Genomic DNA, 11,061 nt, shown 5'->3' with positions numbered 1-11,061 from the left:
CAAGAAAGGACTTGTTTCGCTGAAGATCCTCAGAAAGGAATTGATACCGGAAACAAACAAACAAGCAGACACGTAACAATATATATAGTTTTTTTTTACACTAAAGTAAGTGCTTTATGAAAAACTTGTATAGTTTAAACAACAACTTAAATAAGTGTTTGTTCAGTATTTTGAAGAAACTAGACAACCCTCTCACAACACTCAGTGATGTCATTAAGAATCCAGATAGGTGGCTACTTGGTCCCCCATAGACAGTACCCGCCACAGGAACAAATCTCTTCAAAGAAGGGGAGGGGTAAAGGGGCATACTTTACTGGAAATTTTTAAAATTTAAAACCAAAATAGAATTATACAAATACTCAGTATATTATTATTAGTATTGCAATTATAAATATTAACAATACTAATACTTTACTGCTGCATGTAAGAGATCCTTTGGCTTTGTAAGATGCATCTTCATGGCAGGTTGAAAATTATTGTTTACTAAAGTAATATTACAACTTTTGCTTTCATTTAAGTTAATAATATCTTCTTTTAAAGTAATATAGAGCAGAAACATTCTTACCTCATGATTTTTGACAAAATCCTAAATTAAAAAGACTTGATCATCAATGTTTCATCTTTGTTTTTAACTTTGAACTTGAAGTGAAAAATAGTGATTGCATATACAATAGAGTGACAAACATGGATTGAACATTATTTGCAATACCTTTTGGACTGCAAACATATTATATATAATAAATTATGGAGAATCCAGACTGCTGTACAAGGTTCTAACCAGGATTTTCTCAAAGACTGGCATTGGAAAATAAAGAAATTGTGAATGATGATGAAAAAATCATTGACAGCCGCTAATTATTCTTATAAGTGATGGCAACTCTCCAGGTGCTGGCTTTAATGACATCACTGAAACTAGGCGAAACATCTAACAACAGGTATGGGTGACTTCAAAATCTCAAAAGTAGCTTAATGCTATTGAATGATTTACATGAGCATACAAATACAAACATACAATACTGTCTTCAAAACAAAAAAGCATTCAGTGATGTTTGTATTATATACATATATTTCATATCAAATTTAACAAGTCCAAAAGCTTTCAAGTGAAACATACCTCTGAAAGCAACTTGAGAAAGTTTTCTCTAATCTGGAGATGAGGCATACTCTTATCTGGAAGTGGTGCTAGCCACTCAGCCATAGCATTCAGGACACCTTGATCTAGGAAAGAGGTCTTCAAATCCTGTTTCTTCAGCTGGGAAACCACTACTGGAAGAAGCTTTAGCTTCTTAGTAGCAGCCATATGATTCTTGTTTAGATTCCTGTCTTCCTAAATGTATCAAAAAACAATAATTTAACAACAATAAAATTTGATAAAGTAAAATTACAACAGTCTATTTCCAAACACCCTATTTCTTAAGCTTTAAAGTAATTTCTTTTTTGTTATTGAAAAACTATCATTGTTACCCCTTCAATACTGTTCAAATAATGTATATTACAGTGCTGAGTTCAGAATCAGTTGCAAAGTAAAGGAACTAACTGAAACATCAATTCTAGATATAAAGTAAATGTATAATAAAACCACAACAAAGAATTTGGCTTTTACAATAAAAAGAGTAAATTCAAAATCTTTACACTGACTGAAAATACTTCTGTTATGAAATACATGTCTATCACTCATTTTAATCTACCTATGAATTATTATGCATTTATTTTAACCCACTGAAGTAAACTCCTTTTAAGGATTAGACCTAGATATCACTACCTTAATGACCCTAAGAGTCACAGGAATTTGATCAAGATTTTAATTTAAATAGGTTAACAAAATAATCAACTCGTGGAAAAATATTGTGTATGGAAGATCTTACTTTTTAACTGAAACCTTTATGTACTATAAAATACAATGAATGAATTAATATAAATTTTATAAACAAACTTGGCAGAACACACCAAACACCATTTTCAAATAGTAATTACACTGACAGGTCAAAAATTCTCCACAGTGATTTTTTAAATGTATCATTAAACTACCCATGCACAAATATATATCATATGTAGTTTTCACTCCAAAAACTTACATATAATATTACCAATGTCAGTAAAATAAGAAAAAAAAAATACAGAGCTGCTCATCCTAATTTTGAGCTGCTCGTTTTTAAGAAGCCTATTTCCTGAAAGAATGAAAATTTTGCAACTGTGTTATTCACTGGCTGATACAAGACAATTATCTTTAGAACAAATTAGTCACATTAATGAAAAGTTGCTGTTCAATGAATTATAAAAACAACAGTCATTTAACTTTCATTCAAATTTAGAAGATTCACTACATACTTGAGCAGCTGTCTTCATATGATTAATAAGTTCTGCTATTAGATCATCATTATCATTGATGATGTCAGTATCCTTCCTCTTTCGTCTACGTTGACTCTCTTTTTTCTTCTGCATCATTAATTCAAAGTCAGATACAAAATCTTCCCTAGATATGAACAAAATTACACTATCAAACAAGTATGGAAATCAAGAGAAAATAGTATCATCAAGTAAACCTAGATGTCACTCCATATTTTGTTTTGAAACTAAAATATTCTGTGAGACATTAGATACAAATCTTGAATTAAAATTAGGAAGACTTCTGATGAGATAAATGATATATCATTTAATGTTCATTAATTGTTGTAGCACTTGATTTGTAGTTTACAGTTAAGAACAGAGGAGGAAATCACTATTTTATAAACTTGAGGAATGGTTCTTGTTTAGACAAAATATTCCTTAGAAAATTCAAGAAATGGTTCAAGTTTATAAAAAGGATGTTGGTAATTATAGTTTTAATTTGAATTCCAAACATTACCTTTAATTATTTCACACCTATTATACAATTATATCATGAGGGACTGAGTACAACCTGTCTTTTGACACAGAAAACTAGTATTATCAAACCCAAACAATACTTTCCATGGCCAATAAGTTCGAAAAGTAGTCTGAAGAGACAGGAAGTGAGTTAGAAACATGTTTGAATCATTAATGAATAAGCAAAAGAAAAAAAAGAATGAATTATTCATGAAATTTAGTATCTTAATCAATAGTTTTGATCAACAAGAGCAACTAACTATAGTCTGTCCTGGTGCCATTAATTGTAATTATTTTAAAAATCTAGGTAATGCTAGAACATTGTTCCAGGAGAAAACTATATACTGTTCAAAAATTTGCTGTCATAATGGTCAAGAAATATCCTACCAGAAACATACTGATAACAACCTTCAGTACTTAATGAATGACAAGGTCCAGCAGAAAAATAACTAGTGGCTCTACTAAACCTGATGTTTATCTTAGACATCTCAGAAATTTTTGCATTTGTTTATGTTCCCTAAATTACTAAAACAACTAATCCAGACCTCGAATGTTTTCTATTTACATCATCTTCATCACTGTCTGAACTATCATGTACACTCTTTTCTTCTTTTTTTTGTTCTTCTTCATGGACTAGTTTTTCATCATCGTTTTTTTCAGACTTGTCTCTCTGGTCATCTTTTTCTTCTTTTTCTGATTCACTACCTGAAACAACTAAAAAAAACAACAAATAATTGCATCTGAATGTTTGCTTTTATGTATGAAATTAGTGAAATATTGTAACCAATAATAAATTAAAAACTTCACAATTGTGTTTGATGGCTGTTCAGTATAATATCTAAAAACCATCAGTAGTTTCAATCTTTTCAATTTACTGGGGCATTGGCTATAGCTCAAAATGTACTCATTTTTAAAATACATACCATCAAGAAAAGTGAAACCTTAAAAAAATGTGGTATCATTTGAATACAATAGCTTTACAGTAACTGTACTTAGAGATAAAATATATTTTGCTACTAGTGCTTCTAGCATTGAGGTGATACAGCAATGTAAAAACATTCAGGTATTGTAAACGTGCTCCTTCTATTTATAAATCAGCTTAAAAAATTCTATATGCAACTGGAACAAATAATGTCAAAACATAAAAAATGGAAGAAAGTTCACATAAGACAAGTTTTTTTTTTGTTTGGATACTTTCAGCAAAGAGCAACTACCCAAGAAGAAAGTGACTTGAAGCTTTTCTACTATCACTTTAAATAATGTTAAATCATCAAGCTTCTAACCAGAAGGAGTTAAAAAATTTAATTTGTTTTTAGAAAAACAATTCTAAGCTCACAAATATAGCTTCAAATTTATTATGTCAATTACATTAATTGTCAATAGGTGATCAAAATCAGCACTTTAAAATGATAATGAACTTAATATAAATTGAAAACTCTATTTAAGAAAAAACAAAAACCTTCACACTTTCTAGTCATTATTCAAAAGTCATAATGGAGATTGCCTGTGGTATTAGCACCCAAAAGTGCTGGGGATATCCCATCTATCAGACAAAATCCAAAAAGCAGACAAGAAACCAGTCAGCAGTCGTAAAAAATTCAATAAGGGTACAGAGCTGAGTGCTTACACCCACAACGTCTCAACTCTTACTGCCTTTCACTCTCTGCAGCCAATTGTAGGAAGGCAGTTACCCTTAAAAAGATGTAATAAAGTTAAAAGTAGAAATAAGATAAGACTTAACAAAAAAATTATATATTTTGTGTGTGAAAGCATTGTAATGTTTACTGTTAATCTGCCCAATTTCGTTAACATTTGCTTACTAATTTAAAAGTTATAGCATGAAAACTATAACAAGCACAAAATGGTTATGAGGTCGGTCTCAGGGACCAAACCCATGCTGAAAGAGTTTTAATATGATATCTCCTAACTATCACATGTGGATGAAGCTCAATAAACTATGCAAAATACCTTTTTCTTTTCTTTCTTTTCCTTTGCTGCTTGCACATCTTCTTCACCAAATCCCTATAATAAAATTGTAAAGCAGATGACATCTTTTTGTTTATTTTGTTGAGTTCAATATTTCTAAGTTAGTTTTTACAAGATAATTTCAGATCAATCTTTCTTTCTTTAAACTGAAAACAATGATTTCCATATCAAAAACTAGACCATTTTTATTTGCAGTTTTAATAAACAGTTTTATTGTCGATATTATATCTTTATTTACAAAGTCATTAAAAAAATTGACAAAAAATATTTACAAATCTTATCTAAATTTCTAGTTTTTATAATCCAATACCCTTGTTAACTTACTTCAAATTCTTCATCTTCATCACTTTCTCCAAAAATATCAGCAATCAGTTCTCCCACATTTGATCTAAAAATCAGTTTTTGTTCTTAATTAAAATTCTCTTTACTGAAAGTTTAACATTAATGATTAGAAATATCACCCACTTTCCCACTGTAATTATCAGGACCTACTAAATGCATCATTTCCGATGTTTAAAACATCATCTACATGTTTATGTTATTTATCAACTCTCAAACCTGAACAAACAAAATCTGAAACCTAAACCTTAACAATAAAGAATAGTCTGTTCTTTTTCAATACTGCATAACTTTATGCTATAAGTATGCCACTTTTACAATAGAACCATTGAATAATTCAAAACAATGTTAAATATAAAAACTTTAAAACTATATATACTCTAAAGTACACATGAGACATTTCAAAGTCAAATATTTAATATATTTTCATGGAAATGTGACATACAGGAAAAAAATTCAAAGATTTAAGAATATACACTAAAATTGAGTATGTTTGTTTAACAATCAAGTACTACATATATATATGCCTATTACTATTCTCTTAAAATAATTTCAATTGTGAATGGGCTAAAGAATTTTAATAAATTAGAACAATTTAAAATTATTCTTGTATATTTCACTTGACATTTCAATTATATATTTATATTATGGGTCACAAGTTTGATCCAAAATGTAATGATAAAATTATGTTTTTTAAAGAAAGGGTTACAATAAACTTCATAATGATATTCAAAAGCATGCAGAATCAACATAAACAATAGCCTGAACTCTTTCAGAAAGTGAACTTTCCTTCATAACGTGTAAATTTGTAACTTTTTGAAAGTGCTCGGGCTTTTGATTTTCTTTTCTGATAACAAAGATCATAAGATAAAAGTAAAAATAAACCAAATCCCAGAAAAGCTTTAAAGGAAATATTTTAAATTTTTACATGAAATAATATTTTTATTACAAACATTTAAAAAATTTTAATGTTTATATTAGGAATTGACGCATGCAATATATTTTTAAAAAATCTCAACCTTAGACAAAATTACAGAGAAGAACATTTTCATAATCTTATCAAAATGACTACACCTAAACCTTAAGCAGAACATATAAAAGAAATTTACACTACATCAACATAAATTCTTCCTTTTTCAGACAACAAGTTTTTTCCTAAAATCATTAGGACTGTGTATGTGGAGTGTGCTCTAAGCCTTACATGAAGGTACAGGAAAAGTGAGGCAAAAAAACCACCTTATTTGCTCTAACCTCATTTTCAGTTGCCCCCAGCATAAAGATTTGAAGACCATTAGCCATTAGGTATCCCCAACTAAAGAACATGTACATTTAGTGTATCCAAGTTACTTGACTTTTGGCTTAATGTATTTACTTTTGTAATAAATAAGTGATGATTCATTGAAAAAACACATTTACTGTTTCCCCATACAAGCAGTTATTTGCTACTACCAATGTTCAACAGAAATTTATAAAGTTACATAACTTCTTCATAAAACTTTCCTAAATACTAGTACTAGCTGGTATAATCTTTATATTCTCTCTAGCCAAGTTGTGTGTGGTTTTAGTGTTGAAAATTAATTCTGTCGAGGTAATAAATAATTACTTTGCTAGTCTAGTCTCTACAAGTAACTGAGTTTAGAAATTAAACTAGTTTTAAGATAATCCCTTTAAAAACAATTTGAAAAACTTTAATACATGTAAATTTCAATTCTGTTACCTACATTTGGTTATCTAATGCTTTTATCTAAATCACTTTGAACTAAAAACTTGCTTAAGATATTTTGCTGGAATGTCTATTAATTTAAGTCGGTACTTCTCTATCTTTTAAATGAAAAGTGCAAAATAAAATGTACAAAAGAATAACATGTCTTATTAGATTTAATAAATTAAAAACAAAAGATTAGACATACAACTGAATAATGTTTTTTTTTATAGGTGAGTTTTAATAATAATATTGTATCACTATAATGACCCCCTTTTTTTACAACGTTTGATATTTTAAACAGTCCACAAAAAGTAATATTAACTCTTATGTGAAGTAAACATAAAGCAAACTAACATGAAACTCAGATTTGGGTACAGTCTGTAAGTGAAATAAAAAATTATAGAACAGTAGAACCTAACTCTTATGGACATAATACCTCTATTATAATGAAACTCCTAAAACTTTATTTTACTTCTTATAATTATCTATATCTGACACTACATGGACTGGGAAACTGATGTAATTTATCTTATATTTCATTCTTATAATAATAATAATTTGGGTATTTTTACCCTGAAAGATCAAACAAAACAATCTGCAATGTTTGGATGATTCTTAAAAGAAGGAGAACTGACTCCATAGTTACCATAAAAACAAAATCATAAAGACACGAAGCAGAAATACAGATGTAAAGCTTACTTACTCATTGTCACTTTTCTCACTGTCACTGTCACTTTTAAGCCTCTGTCTTTTTTTACCTTTCTTTTCTAAAATAGAAAAAAAATCACACTGAATAATGTATTACAACTAGAATATTCATTTTCATTGTCACTTTTCTCACTGTCACTGTCACTTCTAAGCCTCTGTCTTTTTTTACCTTTCTTTTCTAAAATAGAAAAAAAAATCACACTGAATAATGTATTACAACTAGAATATTTTAGCTGGTTTCATCAAATCAAGTTTTAACATATCATTTAGGATTATCTGAACATTTCATTTATCTTTGAGTACATTAAAAATTGAGCACAAATCATGTAACTTACTATGCAGTAGTTATTTTCATACATTTTTATGGATCTTTTATCATACATACAATAGTTTCAAGCTCGTGCCATGATTCACACTAAACAAAATTACCAACCACAAATTCAAATTTGGTGTATGAAATTTAAATTTTACTTCAAAGACAAAAATGTGTGTACGATATGTTATACATAAATAATTTTACTTAGTTTTTCAGTCTATATGATCATAATAAACCAGACCGAGAATTAATTCAAGATTTTATATTTTTAATTGTTAACTGTAATAAGTTTCCAAAAGATATGATCTTACTAGGACTGATCTCAGTCTCTTCATCTCCATCATCATCAGAGTCTGCTTTATTTCTGAAAGTGGAGTAAAAACAGATTTTCAGACAATTATTTTATGACTACTAAAAATGAGCTTCTTTCTCAAAACTATAAAAGGCTTTAATTGTGTGTACACATTGTAAGTGAAACTTGACTGCCAAGTTTGATACTGAATTCAAACAGGTTTGCACCTCTACTTGAAATTCCCAACATATGCATTACACATCTCAAACTGACCACCATGTCTTGATGATCTTTCAGTTTCACAGAATAATTACTGCAATCTATACACACCTTGCAGTTGATAATGATGGACTTGAGGCACCAGATTTCCTATCTTCTTCTTCAAGGTCTTCTTTTCTCTCATTTCCTTCTTCTGTTTCTGAATCAGAAGCTGCAGAATGTTTGCGAACTTCTTTGTTCCTCTTTTCATTATCACTTAGTGCAGCTGACTGATTATTTTCATCATCACTGTCATTTGCTACATTTCTTTCATCATGGTCACTAACTTCATTTCCTTCATGTACACTTTCCTCTTCCACTCCTTGGTTAACTTCATCGTCTTGGGCTTGATCCTCATCACTAGCTTGAGCAATGCTATCTTCACCACCACTGTCTTGTTTTTCTCCTTCTACATCAGCAAATTCTTCTTTGTCAGATTCATTTCTATCAGCTTCATTTTCACTGTCTGCTTGTTGCTGTTCTTCAACATCACTTCTTTCTGCTTCATTCTCCATTTCCACATCACTTCCATCTGCTACATTATCCTTTTCAATTTCTTCTTCTTCATCACTACCTTCTGCTACTCTTTCTGCCTCCTCATCACTACCTTCTATATTTTCTCTTTCTACTTCTTCATCACTACCTTCTGCTATATTTTCTCTTTCTACTTCTTCATCACTATTTTCTACTACATTCTCTTTTTCTACTTCTTCATCACTACCTTCTACTACATTCTCTCTTTCTACTTCTTCATCACTACCTTCTATTACATTTTCTCTTTCTACTTCTTCATCACTATTTTCTGCTACATTCTCTCTTTCCACTTCTTCATCACTAACTTCTGCTACATTTCCTTTTTCTTCTTCATCATCAGTTCCTTCTGCAATATTATTCCTTTCTACGTCTTCATCGCTGCCTTCTGCTATGTCTTCTCTTTCCACTTCCTCATCACTACCATCTACTACATTTTCTCTCTCTACTTCTTCATCACTATCTTCTACTAAGTTCTCTCTTTCTACTTCATCATCACTACATTCTGCCACATTTTCTCTTTCCACTTCAGCATCACTTTCATAATTTTGATTTCTTTCTTCCTGTTCTTCATCAACTCCTAATAAATCATATTATATTAATCCTAAGTCATACATTAATTTTGAGTGCAAAATCTGCAGTTAATGAATAAAATAAACAACAACAAAATATAAACACTATTAGCTGTAAAACCTAAATTAAAAAAATATATATACAACATTTTAAATTGTCTTGTTGAGGTTACACAAGAAAATCTTTTAATGTATATTTTTTTAAAGTCAAATGTAAATTAGATTTATAAACTATATGGTAACTTTGATAAAGAAATTTTATAAAATTATTCTTTAATGATTAAACTTGAGTTTCACTAAAAGAACAAATTCCACACTAGTCAAACTATTTTTGATTTTTTTTTTTCATACTTTCAAAGCATAGGTGTGATTTTTGTACAGCCGGGAGATAAACTCAATTACCTATGAACACTGTTTATTATTAAGTATAATAATACTTAATAGTAGGGATCAACAAGGTTTCCAAGTATTTCATGCACTGAAAAACCACCCATTTGAATTCTTAAATGAAAAATCTACCATTCAAAGTACTGGTTACAATAAATTATGCGCATCTATACAAATAATGTGCTATAACGGTACAACAATTTAAAAGTTTCTAGAACAGCAACTTTTTTTGTCTACTACCTACCTACCTGATCACATCAGCGGGGCTAGCCACTAGATTACTCAAACTATCAATAAAAGATTTCTCCAACTTACTTGACTGGTTTGTGGATATCCACTTTTGATATTCCAATAAATATATACAGATTTTTTTATAAATTGTAAACATATCATGCACATACTTAAATATCTTTTAGCTAATTCTACCCAACAGATGGTGTTACACATCGATGGATAGACACACAACATTTTCTAAAGGTAAAGTATATACCTTATACAGATATAACATATAAAGTAAACAGACAAGAGTATTAAAAAATTATTAATTTTAAAATCAAGTATGGATCATGCTACAAAAAAGTAATGAAACAAGAATTACAACCACAAATTTATAAAATTCAATCCCTACTTTGGCAGCTTTATACACTTATCTGTAGGCCAAAGTAAGGGTTACATTTTATAAATTTGTGATTGTGGCTCTAATTTTTGTAAAAGTTATAGCTAGCAGGGATATGGCTATATTGTAAGTTTATAGATGTTGTGCCCATTCCACGAACATATACAAACTGAAGAAATAAATAGGAAAAAAAAATTTCAACAGAATGTAGGGACGGTTGGTTGTTCATAGAACTGCTATATGAAGTATCCAAAACAAAATAAATGCTGCAATAAAAAATACACAAACAAGTAAAGGGAAAATATTAGGGATTGAAAACCATTTTAAAATCTATCCAACTAGTATCACTTTACTTGTTTGTGTATTTTTTATTGGAGCATTTACTTTGTTTTGGATACTTCTTATAGCAATTCTATGAACAACCAACGCTCTCTACCTTCTGTTAAAATTTTGATTCTTTTTTCCTATTTATATCAAATAGTGTAACATAAAATAGTTGATTAATCA

General features: G+C 29.4%; 1 protein-coding gene across 1 annotated transcript in view; it reads right to left on the bottom strand.

The window, feature by feature from the left end:
* The window catches only part of LOC106471719 (protein IWS1 homolog), a 37,841-nt gene that overhangs the window by 13,705 nt on the left and 13,075 nt on the right, over nucleotides 1-11,061 (bottom strand). Inside the window, exons 4-11 of the mRNA XM_013932339.2 lie at nucleotides 8,521-9,559; nucleotides 8,210-8,262; nucleotides 7,578-7,641; nucleotides 5,155-5,218; nucleotides 4,814-4,866; nucleotides 3,390-3,560; nucleotides 2,329-2,473; nucleotides 1,115-1,327 (exon numbers count right to left, since the gene is read on the bottom strand). Coding sequence (XP_013787793.1) covers nucleotides 1,115-1,327; nucleotides 2,329-2,473; nucleotides 3,390-3,560; nucleotides 4,814-4,866; nucleotides 5,155-5,218; nucleotides 7,578-7,641; nucleotides 8,210-8,262; nucleotides 8,521-9,559 — 1,802 coding nt within the window. The remainder of the gene's footprint in view (nucleotides 1-1,114; nucleotides 1,328-2,328; nucleotides 2,474-3,389; nucleotides 3,561-4,813; nucleotides 4,867-5,154; nucleotides 5,219-7,577; nucleotides 7,642-8,209; nucleotides 8,263-8,520; nucleotides 9,560-11,061) is intronic.

Source organism: Limulus polyphemus, unplaced genomic scaffold (genome assembly GCF_000517525.1).
Source record: "Limulus polyphemus unplaced genomic scaffold, Limulus_polyphemus-2.1.2 Scaffold4810, whole genome shotgun sequence".
NCBI lineage: Eukaryota > Metazoa > Arthropoda > Merostomata > Xiphosura > Limulidae > Limulus > Limulus polyphemus.
This window is presented reverse-complemented; position numbering and strand designations above follow the sequence as displayed.